The following is a 17,317-nucleotide window of genomic DNA, read 5'->3' on the forward strand; positions in this document are numbered from 1 at the left end:
CAACCCAGGCTCCGGGCTCCTCTGTGTTCCCCAAGTGGCAGCCCTGCTGTCTGATTCCCTCAGCTGTCCAGGAGGTTCCGCTGTCATGTGGGCTGGGCTGGGAGAGGCAGTGCTGCATTATTTATGGGGTACTGTTAACTTGCCGGGTCGGTTAGTTACAGTTTTTTTCTTCTTTTCCGTGTGGGATGCCATCGTGGGCCTCTGTTTAATACAAAGCAAATAGAACCCCAAACCAGCAAGTGGCCTGCCCAGCCGTTTGGCTGTGGGATAAGTGGGGGAGAGGACTGGAACTCGGTGTCCCCAGAGCTCAAGTCTGGGTCGGGAAGATCCCTTGGAGAAGGAAATGGCAGCCCACTCCAGCATTCTTGCCTGGAGAATCCCATGGACAGAGAGCCTGGCTATACAGTCCACAGGGTCGCAAAGAGTCGGACACGAGTGAAGCAGCTTAGCACACACCCAGGGCAGCCCACTTGCCTGTTTGCTTAAGTGGCCACCAAACTCTTGGGGAGTTGACCGAGATAGGTAGGCCTTTTTCTCAGAAGTAAGAAGATGACTTTATTCTCCTCCCCACCCCCCAAGGGACCAGGCTGCCTTCAGGTATGTGATGGGGTCGCCAGATTCTCTTGTCACCGTACTGGTTTGGGATTCATGTCACCTGCCATTTGAATGAAGCCCCATTTGTAGTTCAACCCTGGACCTTCCCCTAGACAGCTGCCCGACTCTCCTTGTCCGTCCTTCCATCTCCTGCTTCTCCCAGCATCAGCGTGCCACTCTGGTGTCCCTTGGAGGAGCCCACATGTGTCCTCCCCGTCTCCCTGTCTTTGCCCCTTTTGTTGGAAATACTTTCCCTTCCTCCCTCTGTTTTTCTGTCCTCAAACCCAAAGTTCAGTGGGGAAAACCTAGGCCCAGAGAAGTGAGCTGTGTGATGTGAGGGAAGTGGAGGGGGCGCGGCCCCAGGATGCTCTGCAGGAGGTGACATTTGAACTGGGTGCTGATGGCTGAGTAGGAGTTTTCCGGATTGTTGAATGCCCCCGGAGGATAGAAGAGACCACAGCCGGTGTGGGTGAGGGTTCGGGGTGGGGAGTCTGTGTGGTGGGCACCCTGCCTGTGGTTGCAGACTTAGAGCCTGTCTTCGGGCAGGCCCCGTTTCTCTCCTTGGAGGAAGTGGGCATATTCAGGCAGCTTGCTAAAGAGAGTCATCCGCATGCTTGCAAACACAGCAGTTTCCAGCCACAGGGGTCTCTCCTTTCTCCCAGAACCTGGTGTGATCTGAATTCTATTCTCAACAAACTGCCAAGGCTTCAAAACCTCCCTGCCCTCCCCCCCCCCCATCCCCTGGCACCCCCAAAGGAATTCAAGAAGGAGATTCCAGAAGGAGAGTCTCGTTTCCCTTTGCCCGTGACTTTGGACTTGGCGGAACCCAGGTGCTCGGCAGGAGTCTTGTTTTCCTTGACTTTGGTCTGTCTGGAAAGCTGTGAAACCTGGCTGTGTTCTCTGGTGAACTTCACAGTGGGGTCTATGTTGAGACTTTCTCATAGTTTAGAGGATGCAGTTTAGGAACCTGGGGGTTCCTTAAATGTGAATAGAGTCCCACCAGACACAATGTCAGGAGACAGCTTTCTGGGATTTCTTGGTAGGCAGTGCAGATTAGAAAATTAAGGACCACATTGGACTGGCTTTCTAAAAGCCCTCTCCGTGCATATGGGGTCTTGATTGGCAAATTTCTTCTGAAATTTGAGTCTGCTCTCCTTCACCCAGTCTTATTGTCTAGAACAACCCAGGGCTTTTTTCTCTCAGTTACCTTTTCATTTTCCAAGTCCCTTCTCCCTCCTTCCTCATTCCCTCCAAGCTTTTGAATTTTTGTAGTAAAACTACTTTCAGGTGGGTAGAAACGTTTTTTTTCCTTGAAAGAAACTTAAAAAGAAAAAAATCTGGAACAACCCAACATCACCTTGCCTTTTAAATTTTAATAACATTTACACACTTACATTTCTCAACAAGGAGCTTTTTGTCTTCTGTTCTTAGAAGTTCTTTTCTTTTTTTTAGAATCCATTAAATTATATATTGCCTAAAACAGGTGGGCCTGATACTCTTTGATAGACTGTCAAATATCTAGACTGTCAAATATCATTAAGTCAGGAGAGAGTGGCTGTTGGCAGGCTTCTTTTGGCAGAGTGGGTGTTCGTAGGCGGAGAGCTGGGTGCTGTACCCCCTAATTGCAGCAGGGACCCTCCTTTTGTTGCTAATTTGGTAAAGACTGAAATGAGGCTCCAGGTGGGGGCAGGTAAGTCATTTTTAAAGTGGCTCTAGTGGTTTTCAGGCACATTTGTCTGGGGTTTGAGTACTCCATCCGCCTTGTACTAGGAACGGCAGAGACACTGACCCTGTGTATCCCGCTGTCTCTTTCCATGTCTGCTTTAACTAAGGTGAACTCAGAGTAGGATGCGTGTTCAGGGCTGTTCTTAGGATTGAGAATGAGGGATTCCAGCCTGTATGGACCATCTGACCTCTGGAGTTTTTTTTTTGGCCACACTGCATAGTTTGTGGGATCTTAGTTCCCAGACCCGGAATCGAACCCCCACCCCCTTGCAGTGGGGGCACAGAGTCTTAACCACTGGACACCCCGGGAAGTTCCGACCTGGAGAGTTGTAAACATCTCTCCCAGCACCCCAAAGGAGATTGTTGGGAGCCTGCAGACACTTGGATCAAACCTGTCAAAGGTTACTGAGCCCTTACAGAATGCCCAGCATTGCTCTGGGCACTTGGGATGATTGACCTCACTTCCTCCTTGCACCAACCTGGGGTAGTGGTGACTGACCCATGCCAAGGTTGGACTACCTGCCTGCCGTCATGCAGCAGGTGGGAGAGCTCAGATTCTAGCCTAAAGATTGGCCTCTGGCGTTTGTGTTCCTTATTTCTTCCCTACATTCTTTCAGTGTTGCGTGATGTCAGTGTTCAATAATGGTGATGGAATTATAACTTTTTATTGTTAATCATTTTAAAGAGCTGACCTGAGAGGTCAAGTGACTTCCCCCCACATAGTTCACTGCCAGGGCCATGGCTAGAACTCAGGATTTGGTGGTCCTGCACATGGATCCTGCCGTTCTGGTGTGTTCTTGCTGAATATGTCTCACCCTTTTCTTAAACGCTGTGGATCATCTCAGTGACCTTCTGCAGGGGTTCCATGGATAGGAGTGGTTGGTGCTGGAGAGAGGAGGACCTAGTTCTCATCTCCTTCTATGTGCAGATGAGAGATGATAGTTTCTTTGACTAGAAGTTGATGCTCAGTGTCTGTGAACTCAGGCTTTTTGTAAAGCGTCTCATGCTGTCTTGTCGACCAGAAAGAGAAGGACTGGCTAGATGAGGCTGTAATTGGTTGGTAACACTCTCATGTTCTGAAGGATGCTGAAGTGCATCTGAACAGAGATCTCTAGTGCCCAGCCAGAGGACTCTGATCTTGGTCCATACCCCTAATTACCTGGATGTAGATATATTAATAGAAGGCATGTTCATATGTAGTATTGATAACAAAATGGTAAATGCTATAGGTGGGATTTCCCATAATGTCTTAATGGGCCTGGAAAGGTAGCCTGAGCCCTTAGAGGTTTCATTCAAAGCAAATAAAGTTATACTGTTGGGTTGAAGAGACCCCCTGGGGCACAGAGGTGGGATGGAGGCGAAGTGGTTTAGCAGATGATGACCAGACATGTGCATGAGTGTTGGTGTCAGTAGCTCAGATGTAGATGCCAAAGAACTTCTGCCAGGAGCCAGTCAGGCAGAATCCCTGGCCTGGTGCAGCTCAGCGTCCCATGGGAGCACATTGCCGCTTGGAGGAATAAATCTAGAGTGTGCAATTGGGCCAAGCAGGTCCCCAGTGCACAGATGCAGAATTGATGGATGTGATCTAGCAGCCCAGGTGAAACAGACTTTAGGGGCTATGTGGATTGTAAATTCACAGTGCTGTTATTGCCAGAACTGCTAATTTGATCTTAAATTTTTTTAAGTGTAGTGGTGACTACATTGTTTTCATAAAAATGATGTATGACCCTTATTAAAAAAAAAAACAAACCCAGGAAACTATAGCCATGAGGAAAGTACAAACAGGAAAACAACACATTGGTCCAAATCTCAGCTCCCAGAAATATTCCATTTTAATGTTTGGTAGATGGTTTTCCTGACATCTCTGCATGTTTTCAGACAGACTTGATAGCTCGAGAAATATATTGTTGTTCAGCCACTCATGTCTAATTCTTTGTGACGCCGTGGACTGCAGCAGCCAGGCTTCCCTGTCCATCAACAACTCCCGGAGCTTGCTCAAACTCATGTCCATCAAGTCGGTGATGCCATCCAATCATCTCATCCTCTGTCATCCCTTCTCCACCTGCCTTCAATCTTTCCTAGCATCAGGGTCTTTTCCAATGAGTTGGCTCTTTGCATCAGGTGGCCAAAGTATTGGAGCTTCAGCATCTGTCCTTCCAGTGAATATTCATGGTTGATTTCCTTTAGAATTGACTGGTTTGATCCTCTTGCTGTCCAGAAGACTCAAAATATATAAATGAACACACTTTTAGAACAGATATTCTGTGCAAGATATTTTCAAAGTAAAAATTATTTAATTACTTTAAGAGAACTGAAATTGAAATTAAGTAATACTGAAGAAATTGCTGAGCTTCAGATAACTGTTTCTTCACCAGAAGAAACTCATTTCTCAGACATTCCTCTGAAGCAGTGGTTCTTAACCAGGGGTGATTTTGCCCTGTAGGAAAAATGTCTGGGGGCATTTTGTCATGTCCAGTGACATCTGTGAATGTTACTGACGTCTAGTGAATGGAGGTTGGAGCAGCTGCTGAATATCCTGTAATGCGCAAGACAGCCCCCCACCTTCATCTTGACAAAAAAAAAAAATTATCTAGCTCAAAATGTCAGTGGTGGCAAGATTAAGAAAGTGTGCTCTTAAGAGTAAGGGGATGTATGGAGAGAGTAACCTGGAAACATACATTACCTGTAAATAGATAGCCAATGGGAATTTGCTGTGAGACTCAGGGAATTCAAACCAGGGCTCTGTAACAACCTAGATGGGTGGGATGGGATGGGAGGTGGGAGGGAGGTTCATGAAGGAGGAGACATATGTATACCTGTGGCTGATTCATGTTGATGTTTGGCAGAAACCAACAAAATTCTGTAAAACGGTTATCCTTCAATTAAAAAATAAATTTAAAATTAAAAAAAAGACAAAGTATTATAAATCAACTATATTTCAATAAAAATAAATAATAACTGAAATAAAGAGTAAGGGGAAAGAGGTTATTAAAATTATTAGGGGAAAAAATTAGAAAGCTGAAATCATTATGTTTTAACTCAGTTTCAGTTTTAGTCTATTTTGATGGGACTTATTTTTTCTTTTCTTTTTTCCTAGGCGTAGCTTTAATTGGAAGATTTTAGTGTATTTACAGAAGTCCACAGCTCCCACAGAAGACCCCACTGTTCTATGCTCCCTGGGGATTGGTGGGGCTTCTATAATAAAAAAATGAGATGATTCACTGTATTACAGTTTCTCCATCCTCTCTTCTTAATGACAAAATCAAGAGGTGTCATGTTATTTTTACCTTGTCGAGGTTCATAACATTTACATTCTATCCTACAGCCGTAATCCACCAGGTGTTTAGGGTTAGTTCTATGTCTAAATGATTCAGTGCCAAACACTGCTTCTCCAACCATGGCTTCCTCTTCTCTGGGTTTATTTTGCGTTGACTCTTAGCTGGCTACCTGATCTTGTTGTTGTTCAGTTGTTAAGTCATGTCCGACTCTTTGCGGCCCCATACACTGCAGCATGCCAGGCTTGCCTGTCCTTTACTGTCTCTTGGAGTTTGTTCAAATTTGTGTCCATTGAGTTCTATGTTTTAATGATCTGGTGCCAGACACTGCTTCTCTAACCATGGTTTCCTCTTCTCTGGGTTTATTTTGCATTGACTTTTAGTTGATTACTTAATCTTAGTATCCATTTAATGTGTTATGTAAGACCCCACTCTGGTTTGCCCCAGCCAGAACTGCTCCTGCAGTTTAGAGTTTGTCTCAAGCACCATACTTAGAGGGCTTCCCTGGTGACTCAGATGGTAAAGAATCCATCTGCATTGCTGGAGACCTGGGTTCGATCCCTAGGTTGGGAAGATTCCCTGGAGAAGGGAATGGCAACCCACTCCAGTATTCCTGCCAGGAGAATCCCATGGCCAGAGGAACCTGGTGGGCTACAGTCCATAGGGTTGCAAGGAGTCGGACACGACTGAGCAACTAAGCACATACACACACCATACTTAGAAGAGTAGAGACATGTGATGGAATATCCCCAAGACCCTGTGGGGATGTGAGACAGGGTCCCATGTAGAAATGGAGTTGTGGTTGGGAGCTGAAAGAAGGAATGCTGTGAATGAATGTGCTGGCTGTCCTTAGTTCTTTGAAAAGACAGATGTGGGAGCAGGATTGATTTAACTCTGTGGATTCCTAGGTTAGAAGTAAGACTGCGTGGATAGAAAGGAAAGCTTGGCTGATGTAGATAGGTTGCCATGGAGGGTGGCGAGTGTCCTGTTAGCTGCAATATGCTGGGGAGCCACCTGTAACCGTGTAGTATGTAGATGCTGGTCCCAAGCCATCAGCTCAGCAGCTATATTTAGGTAACTTCCAAACCTTGAGATTCTGCTAGACTAACGCTGTGCTGTATGCTTAGTTGCTCAGTCGTGTCCAACTCTTTGCAACCCCATGGACTGTAACCCGCCAGGCTTCTCTGTCCATAGGGATTCTTCAGGCAAGAATACTGGAGTGGGTTGCCATGCCCTCCTCCAGGGGATCTTCCCAACCCAGGGATCGAACCCAGGTCTCCCACATTGCAGGAGGACTCCTTACCGTCTAATGCTTGCCAGTAGCCTCCTGACCTGGAGAGGAGCTGCAAACACTCTGGTTCCCCCCTCCCTGCCTTCTGGGATAAGGAGAACAGCCAGAGTCATGATCAGGTGGTTCAGGGTAGAGTCTTACATGTTCCACATATTTAGAATTTGGACCCACCTATCATTGGAGCTGGGTGTGTTATCAGTGTCTTCATCAGATATCTATCACACTGGACTTACTGATCGATGGCTTTGTTTTATTGTAGGGGAGCTATCCAGTTTGGGAAGATTTCATTAACAAAGCTGGAAAGCTGCAGTCCCAGCTTCGGTAAGTAGAAGCATGTCATCTCCAAGAAAGTGGCAGCAGCCTTAGACAAAGGATACAAGAACGGGGACCCAAGAGTTGAACTAGGGTTACTTTTGGAAGTCTTACAGGTGGAGAAGCATGCATTGGCTTTGCCAATTGGCTTTGCCGTGTGTCCTGACCACTGGTTCCTGTATGTAAAAGCAACTCATATCTGTTCTGCCTCCTTCCACTGGAATTTTGAGAGTCAAATGAGAAGTTAGTTATATGTGAGGTAGTCATGGATGACATATAGAGAGTGTTCCCTACGTGCCAGGTACATGGTAACAGTTAAATCTCATGACTCCAAGAGGTAAGTATAGTTGTTATCCCGTTTTGCTGATGAGAAAACTGAGGCAGGGATAAACTTAATAACTTACCCAAATTCACGCAGCTAGTAAATGAGAGAGCAGGGAATTGAACTGAGGCAGTCTGGCTCCACAGTTCATTCTGCTTCCTGCCTATTCTTACAGAGCTTAAAATTTAGTTTGTATAATTCCATTTCCATGAATTGTCTATATAATGCAAATCTGTAGAGACAGATGGAGACTAGTGCTTTCCTGGGGCTGGGAGTGGGAAAGGAGGTTGACTGCAAATGGCCATGAGGGACCTTGTTGGGGTGATGGAAATATTCTAAAACTGGATTGTGGTGGTGTTTGCATAACTCTGAATTTACTGAAAAATTGTCAACTTAGACACCTAAAAAGGGTGAACTTTATGGTATACAAATTATATCTCAATAAAGCTGTTTTAAAACAATGAGATCTAATGCTGACCTGCTCTAAAGGGCTGTTATAATTGCCTCATCATGTGCTTGTTAATACATCATTTGATATACAATAGGAAATATGGCAACATCTTGTTAAAGCTGTATGCTTTTAAAATCAGTGGGGAGTGGGGTGTGATTGCACATTTGAAGAAGAGGTTGTTTTCATGACCCTGGTCATGGCTATGGGGATGACATGGGTTGGCTTGGGTGTACGGGGATGGTTTTCCAGAGAACAAAACAGGTAGGTGTTTTCTGGGATGAGAAGCTATGTGGATGGCAGACAGAGGAGGGAAGAGTAACATGATGTTCTTAGGACTTTGCCTGTTGACCTCAGGGGTTCCTGCCCAGAACTTTGGCCACAGGACTGGGCATTCCGTGGCTCCCCTGTAGATTAGGAGAGAACTTGAGAGATGTGGAAATTTCCCAGTCCATTATTCAGCTTCATGGGGCCTGGGATTTCCAGAGCCATGAGTGGACCATGGGCTTCAGAATATGGCCCTCTTGCCACTTGTTGAGTCCTTTGCCATTTCTTTGCGTAAGAACCTGTGATTACTTTGTCCTGGATCAAATCCAACTTGCTCTTCTCAGAATGTAAGGCCCTCTCCCCCAACTCTGCCGCCATCATGGTTCATTTCAAATAGGTTAGTCTCCATCCTGTAGGAGGTTGCCTCCTGTAGTAAAACATGTAAGTACAACCCCTACCCCCCACACCTCTTCTTATCTGGCCTCATTTAATTTCTGGCAGGTTTTCAGGGTTGACCAGGGAAAAGATGCTTTTCTCCTTTTACCAATGAACCAGCTAAAGCTTAAAATAATTACCTGATTGGCTGTCTTAAACATACAGAATAAGACTTAAAGCAATCTAATCCCCACTGGTACAAAGTACATTATAATATATTGCTGTTGGCCAAGACGTTCATTCAGGATTTTCTGTTACAGCTTATGGAAAAACCCAAATGAACATTTTGGCCAACCCTGTATAGATATAATATGCATATTATATATATAAAGTGTTAGTTGCTCAGTCATGTTCAGCTCTTTGTGACCCCATGGACTGTAGCCCACCAGGCTCCTCTGTCTATAGGGTTTTTCCAGGCAAGAAAACTGGAGTGGGTTACCATTCCCTTCTCCAGGGGATCTTCCTGACCCAGGATCAAACCTAGGTCTCCCACATTGCAGGCAGATTCTTTACCTTCTGAGCCGCCAGGGAAGCCACACACACACACACACACACATGCACACACACACACACACACACACAAACACACACACGTTAAATAATAGGCCCCATGAGGCAGAGACCATTTCTTTATTTTGTCAAGCTACTATTACCTGGTTGAGAGCACCATGGGAACCTCAAGCCCGTGGTTTAATTTTCTGTGTTAAGAGAGTGGATAAGGATAAAACCAGAGAAGAGGCCGACTCTTGGAGCGTGTAAGCTGAATCACTCCTTTCTCCTGCTGATGGATGCATGTTTGCTCTGCGCCATCAGAGAGGGCTAAGATGTCCTGTGACAAAAGCAGTCCGTGAAATATGGCTCATCGGAAGGCAGTGTTTAAAAGCTCTTAATTCCTCACACTTGACCACAGTCTGTTTCCACGGGAACCCTGGTGACCGTGTAATACTTGAGGCACCTCTACAGCTGGCTCATTTGGAAGATTGGCCTTGACTTGAGTGAGAGTAAATCCAGCTGTTGGGTCAGATATTAATTATAAATTTGAATGAGTTGTTTATAAATCTCAAAGCGTAAAGCTAACTTTTCCATGGTTTGCAGTTGGTGCCAACTCTTCAAGAAATGCACTTTGAAGTGGGTTTTTGTTTTTGTTTAGTGTGTATGTCTTTGTGTGTGTGGTTGTTTTTTTTTTTTTTTTTTTTTGACCAGAATGTTTTCCTGCTCTACTGGAAAATATCAGGCCTCATTTTGAAGCTGGACTCTAAGGGACTGTTGCCCCTGGTTTTCCTGGGGACCACTTCTAGCACCTTCCAAGAACCTTTTGCTCCATAGCTACCTTGCTTAGGCTTAAAGGTCATTTCTTTCTCTTTTTTCTTTCTCCTCCATTTTGAACTTCCTTTTTAAATCCTTCTTCTCATCTTCTTTCTTTTTTAGTCCTTTTTCTTTTTCTCATCTTCTTCCTTCACAACTTTGCATTATTAGGGATGCTCTATAAGGACTGTATTCGGATGTGAACTACTTGGACGTTAACATCAGGCTGTAAACTCTGTTGTACAGTGTTCTTGTGAGTGAGCCTGGGGCTGGCCTGCTTGTCCTGGTTGTTCACAGCCCTGGGATGCAGTGGTGGTTACTTTGTTGAATGACATCTTGGACCATGATTCTAGGAACCAGTAGATCACAAAGTGCTCAAGGCGTCTCCCAGTGCTTAAGAGAATGTGAAGAATTCAAGACAACTTCTAGGAAAGTAAATGAGATAGTAACCCTTGTTCTCAGGGTTCTCAGAACCTTGTTCTCAGCTTTTAGGAATTCAGGAGATGCTGTTGAGATAGCATTCTAACATTGAAAAAATAGTATGTCGGTTTCACTACAGTCATGATTTAGGGGGGAAAGTCACATAGCTGGGATCCTATAGTGGGATGAACATGGGATTGTAAGTCATGCTGGGCTACTAGTTTCAGCTGTGGTATGAACTGGTGATCTTGACAATCACTGTGTAGTTATGGTCTCAGTTTTCCCATCTCTAAGATGAATTGTTTAACCTAGATCTCTTCAGGATCCCTTCTACCAATCCATGTAGCTATATTGTTTTCCTGCTCTAAAGTATCTTTCAGTCATACCACTTATATATTTTTTAAATATGTTTTTCTTTTTAGGTAGAAACACCTGTCTTTTCCTTCTTTGTGAAATTTTACTTGTTAATAATTTTATACCATCAGGTGAAATGGAGTAGGAAGAATAGTTAGCATTTGTTGATTAGTACTGCATAAGCCATACATTATTGGGGTACAGTGCAGTACCCCAATACAGTGCAGTAAAGTCTTCTTTAAAAAGTAGGTCCACACACAGTGGGGGAAGGAGAGGGTGGGATGAATTGAGAGAGTACTTTGAAACATATACATTACCATATGCAAAACAGGTAGCTAATGGGAAGTTGCTATATAATACAGGGAACTCAACCCCATGCCCTGTGACAACCTAGAGTGGTGGGATGGGGTAGGGGTGGGAGGGAAGTTCAAGAGGGAGGGGAAACACACACACACACACATATATAAAGATATATACACACACACACATACCAATGACTGATTCATGTTGTTGTATGGCAGAAACCAGCGCAACATTGTGAAGCAGTTATACTCCAATTAAAAAAAAAAAGGGTTCCATGAAGCCGATGGTTGTCTGTATCCAGTCAGGTTTTCCCTCTTGGAGGGTGACTTTCAGTCCCTGGCAGAGATTCCAGTCCTTTTGCTATCACACATGTGCTGGTGTGAGACATTCCTCATGCTTTTGTTATCTGTTTGCATTTTAGGACAACAGTAGTAGCAGCAGCTGCCTTCTTGGACGCCTTTCAGAAAGTGGCTGACATGGCCACCAACACACGTGGTAAGCAGATGGAGGGATGGCATTCAGCATGTGGGCGCTTACCCTCGGCGGCTTCACATGAAGATAGAGCTTAAGTTATCAGAGCTTAGCTGACTCATATTTTAAAATATATATATTTTTAACTCTGGGGGATTCTGCATAGTAGATGCTGCAAATCGTTCTTCAGATAATAAAACGCATGAGAAGAAGGAAAAATAAACAAAAGGAACCAGTGTTTATGCCTGAGATGGCTTGATGTGTTTGCCATCACTTTTAACAACGTGCTGGTTGCAGAGTCCTGAGCTGTGTGTTTGCTTGCAATTTGTCTTTCCTTCCTCATATGTATCATCTTAAGATTTTCCTCATTCCCTTGTGGAATGAGAAGCAGTGAGAATGATGGGTTAGACCATTTTTTCCCTGGGTTCCCATAAAAGGAGGAAACCTATTATAAGTAGCATCCTATTGTGTTGTATGTGTCTCCCATGTTTGACTGCAAACCCCTCAAGGTATGTGCTGTGACTGGTGCGTGTCTGAACTTTCCCAGAGCATAGCACTTGGCACACAGTAGATGCTTAAAGTGTGTTTATTAAATCAGTGAACAAAGGGAATTCTTTTGAAAATTTGTATTGGTTTCAGTGACTATTGAATCGTGGAAAAGAATTTTTATAACCTGTGAAAGGTCTGTAGAGAAGAAAGTAAAACTTTCTCTACCCAGCACCATCATTAGAAGTATGACATTACCCATAACCTAGAGACCCCTGTTCAAAGGAGGGTGCTTCCCATTTCATTACGAGACAGAGAATCTCTTCTGCCTCTTTTTTTTTTTTGCCTTCTTTCTGAGTCTGCTTGTTTACTGACAGTTACAGATCTGTTCTTGTTACCATCGTGATGACATTGGAAAATGTGGGTGTCAGGGGCTAGTGTTGGGTGGGTTTGCTCCCAGTCACACAGGAGTTAACCTGTGAAGCCCACGATGGGTATGTACCTCTAGCGGACTTCAGTATGTTCTCATTTATCACAGGTACTTAACTAAATATTGAAGTAAATTTGCAATGAGGACTGTTCTGATATTTCAAGCACTGTCTTGGGACCACAAAAATCAGCATGTTATATTCTGCATCCTGGAGGGGCTTGTAGTTTTCAGTGTGGGGGGAATGCTACCTGCAAATCAAGAATCTCAGTGTAGAAATAATATGTTTGATATGGTAATAGTGGTAGAACAGAGTGCTGGGGGAATATGGAAAAGTGAGCAATTAGCTCAGCTCAGGGAGTCAAAGTTCTCCCAGGAGAGGTAATGTTTCTCCTCATTTCCAAGATGCCAGCGGTGTTTTCAAAGGTTCCCTGGGAGAATCTGGTGGAGACCCAGAGCATTTGTTTCCTTGTGTGGTTTGTCAGCTTGACCGGGGTCTTAACCAGTATCTTTTTAAGACCCCTAAAAAAACTTTCTGCATACCACATATGTGTTTGTTATAAAATCTTTAGAATATACAAGTATAAAAAGCAATATGACATTCATGCCAGTGTTCACTGCTGTTAGTGCTATTGGGTCTGTTTTATCATATTTTCTTCCATTGCAGCAGCATCTGGGACTGGACTCACCAGTCATAAGGATGTCTTTCTAGAATGACCATCAGAATGTGTCTTTCTTAAAGAATTTCTCTATTATTTGATGAAAACTTAAGTATCTGATGCTTCATTTTTGAGGCTCTGTGATTCATAAGTTTAAGTTTTAATGTTTAATTACTCAGTGGAACCTAGAGGATGGAATAGAAAGGTATTCTATGATTGTCCATAATTTCCTGCAATAGGAACCTGGATTTTTGCAGAAGTTGCCGCCGAGAAGGGTTCTTGGTGGGAAACTGAAGGGCCTGCAAGTTCTCATGGTTGAAGGGAGGAAAAACCATTATTTGTGGGAAAAGAAACCGGACTAACCTCTCTGTGGTGCTGGTGGAGGTAGAGAAGGAGTTCAGAGGCGATGTCTTTGACAGGAGACGAATAATGTCGCAGTGAACAAGATCCCTACTTGGATCTATTTTTAAACCATCTGATTTCAGGTCATTTTTTAGTGATACCACAGTACTTTGCATCTCAAGATGTCTAGAATCTATGTGCATTTGAAGGAAATAACTTTCTATTAAATGTGGGAGTGTGAGAGCTCACATGACCGAAAAAATGTATTGTTGACACAAAGAAAGGTATATTTTATGGCGATAAGAGAGAAACTTGAAGGCACATCTGATGTTCAATTAAATGTAAATTAGTTTTATTAAGTTAATTTTTTACTTAACAATTGCAAAATGTAGAACATGCTTCTCAGTTTAAAAAAAGTTATGTAACAAAGTATATAAAGTCTACCCTCCGAGTACCCTCTGCAGAGGTGGGGTTTAGTGTCATTTATAGACTTTTTTGCATTCTTAAACATATATATAGCAGGAAAAATTAATCATAGAACAATATGTAAATTGATATATAGAATAAAAATATTTTTAAGATCTTTTTTCAAAAGGTGGCCCATAAGAAACATTGTTCCTGTATTTTTAGTTCCCAGTATATTATAATTATCTTTCTATGTCAGTGCCTAGAGAATCTACCTCATTCTTTCTAGCCACCAAATGGAATTTCTTGTCTGGATGTAGCACAGTTTAATCATTCTTCTCTTTAGGGATATTTAGATTATCTCCACTTATTTACTGTTACACACTACACTGCAGTTAATACCCATGTGTACATGCTTTTAGAGATCCATGGGTAATCTCTTTTTAATGGTTGTATGCATCTCCAGGGAAATGAAGAATCTGTTAAAAAATGCTTCAAGCTGTTTTGGTCAGCAGCAAATGTATTTTGGCTCACAGTCATTATAGGCTGCAGCTCTAATACAGTTTGCAGCTTGATATCTACACACTGTGGAAAGTCCAGTCTCTTGCTTAGTGCGTTTATTTATTTTTGGATGTGCTGGGTCTTTGTTGCTGCATGTGGGCTATCTCTAGTTGTGGTGCTCAGGAGTCTTATTCCAGTGGCTTCTCTTGTTACAGAGCGTGGGCTCTAGGGGTCACAGACTCAGTAGGGGCTTCATTGCCCCGTGGTATGTGGGATCTTCCAAGACCAGGGATCAAACCCACGTCCCCTGCATTGGCAGGCAGGTTCCTAACCATTCGACTGCCAGAGAAGCCTGCTTAGTGCCTTTAGATGTAATATTTTTCAAGCCCTTGTTTTAAGTAAGAGAAGGGAGTAACAGTTATTCTTATGTGTCTCTTTTGAAAAGGCATCCAGAATCTCAAACTAGCGGGTCTCTGGTTTCCAAAATATTAGCATTCCATATTGTTTCCCAGAGGAAATGGCTCTGAAAAGATTTTGTCCTTTTTAGCAAATATTTTGCATTGGCTGTGAAAATAATTGATTTAGAAAAATCTTTTAAACGCTAGTCATTATGACAGCAAAGTCAATCTAGTCCTGTTACTATAGTTAAGTATTTATGAATGTGGAAATAAATTAGAGCTGTTTTGTTCATTTTTTTTAAAAGAGTACAAGCTGCTACTGTAATGTGTATGTTTAGGTTAATAATTAAACTATAGTGGAATTTAAGAGTTAACACCATAATACATACAGTTCTGTATTTTGTTGATCTTTGCATTCTGGAATGAATATACAGCTTGTGCTCAGTATGAAAGTATACCTGTTTGCGTGTTACTGGCCACAGAGAATTAGTGTCTTGGCATTTGGTATACAAAGAATGTCTGACTTTGTGAAGCAGGGTCTCCATTTTCCTCGTGTCCATGATGGACCGGCACATGGGCTGTCATGGGAGTGGTTTGAACTGACTGGGGCACAGTTGTCTGAGTTACTTAAAGAGAAAGCACAAAGGTGCGAGGAGGCTTCTCTGCTTTTGGTGGTCAGTACTGGGGAGCAGTGTTCCTCTCCCTGTAAGCGTGCAGCCTGGTGCCCACCAGGCCCTTACCCACCCCTCTCACTGCAAGGCAGGGCCACGTTGCTGATGAAATGCTCCGTCTTAGTCAGCACTGGCCCTTTGTGGCCACCGCATCATTTGCTGGTGTCAGCATGGGCCTTTGGAGAGCATAATGCTGGGTGACTTTCATTTCTGGCTGCCTCTGTATGCTTCTGTAATTACTTTATAGCTTTAACAGCCATCTCTGGGATGTTGAGATGATGATGCACCAGACCCAGAGTGAGGAGTTTAAGATTCTAAGAAGGAAGGAAATGGATCCCGGCCGACTGGATGGTCTCTAATCACCTTTGTTGAATGCCTAACACAGGCCAGGCTCTGTCCTACATGCTTTACATGCAGTGAGTCTTTTTATTCTCAGAACAGTTCTCTGAGGTCAGTGCTTATGATCTTCATTCTATATGATGAAATCTGGGTGAAGAGAGCTTATCTAAATCAGCCAAGGTCATGTAGCTTGGAAATGGGGAGACTGGAGCCTGGCCCAGAGTCTGGATTTTAACAACTAAATTATGATGCTTTATGTAAGAAGCTGCTGGGTTTAGTATAAACTTAAGTTTGCTTTTTGGGGGGGGGGTCTGCATGGCTTGTGGGATCTTAGTTTCCTGACCAGGAACCCACACCCTTGGCAGTGAAAGCGTGGAGTCCTAACCAGTGGACTACCGAGGAAGTCCCTTAAGTTTGCTTTTAAATTTATTAATCGTGATTGCATTGAAAAGAAACCAATCTATGTAGCACCTTGAAGTGACGACTCGGTTGGAAGTTGGATGCTGTGTTTGTCTTCTGCTTGGCCAGCTCTGTAACCCTGAGTGATTTTGTTTCGCTTCTTCAGGCTTTGATTTCCACATTTGTAAAAGGGGTTTTCCCAGGATCTAGTAGGGCTTTAGATAGTTGCAAGTAATCTTTTTTTGGCTCTAACATTCTATAATTTAAAATCTCGCTTTGGCCCTATTAAATCTTAAAATACAAATTAAGTTGGACAGTCAAAATTTTCTTTTTCTATATTATCTTTACAGTTTCTGATTTTTGCTTGGGGGGACAAAGGAAGTGGAGGTAAGCAGATGACAAGGAATGAGAAGGTTAGAAGAGACCCTCAGTGTGTGCATTAGGAGGGCAGATGGAAGCTGGAGCTTTTAGGGCACCCAGCGAGGTCCAGACAATCCGAGGTGGACTTTAATCAGTGAGCCCAGATTGCTGAGGTTCTGTGAACTGATGAAGACTGTCTCCAGGACTCAAAGTGAATAGAGTGGCTGTGGTTCATAAAATACGTGATGTTTTTTACTACGTGCTTAGTCTCTCGGTCATCTCTCACTCTTTGTGACCCAGGGGCTGTAGCCCGCCAGGCTCCTCTGTCCATGGGATTTCCCAGGCAAGAATACTGGAGTGGGTTGCCATTCCCTTCTCCAGGAGATCTTCCCAACCCAGGGATCGAACCCATGCCTCCTGCCTTGCAGGCGGATTATTTACCATCTGAGTCATCAGGGAAGCCCTTACTCTGCTGCTGCTGCTGCTAAGTCACTTCAGTCGTGTCCAACTCTGTGCGACCCCATAGACGGCAGCCCACCAGGCTCCCCCGTCCCTGGGATTCTCCAGGCAAGAACACTGGAGCAGGTTGCCATTTCCTTCTCCAATGCATGAAAGTGAAAAGTGAAAGTGAAGTCGCTCAGTCATGTCCAACTCTTCACAACCCCATGGACTGCAGCCTACCAGGCTCCTCCGTCCATGGGATTTTCCAGGCAGGAGTACTGGAGTGGGGTGCCATTGCCTTCTCCAGGGGATCTTCCCAACCCAGGGATCGAACCTGTGCCTCCTGCCTTGCAGGCGGATTATTTAT

At 43.8% G+C, this 17,317-nt stretch overlaps 1 protein-coding gene across 10 annotated transcripts in view; it reads left to right on the top strand.

Annotated features, from left to right (window-relative positions):
• The window catches only part of MTSS1 (MTSS I-BAR domain containing 1), a 159,500-nt gene that overhangs the window by 17,194 nt on the left and 124,989 nt on the right, over positions 1-17,317 (top strand). For all 10 annotated transcript variants that reach the window (XM_070477029.1, XM_070477026.1, XM_070477032.1 and 7 more), the window contains exons 2-3: positions 7,145-7,206; positions 11,473-11,546. In XM_070477029.1, the coding sequence (XP_070333130.1) occupies positions 7,145-7,206; positions 11,473-11,546 (136 nt within the window). The remainder of the gene's footprint in view (positions 1-7,144; positions 7,207-11,472; positions 11,547-17,317) is intronic.

The sequence above is a fragment of the Odocoileus virginianus genome, chromosome 15 (genome assembly GCF_023699985.2).
Source record: "Odocoileus virginianus isolate 20LAN1187 ecotype Illinois chromosome 15, Ovbor_1.2, whole genome shotgun sequence".
NCBI classification, from domain to species: Eukaryota; Metazoa; Chordata; class Mammalia; order Artiodactyla; family Cervidae; genus Odocoileus; species Odocoileus virginianus.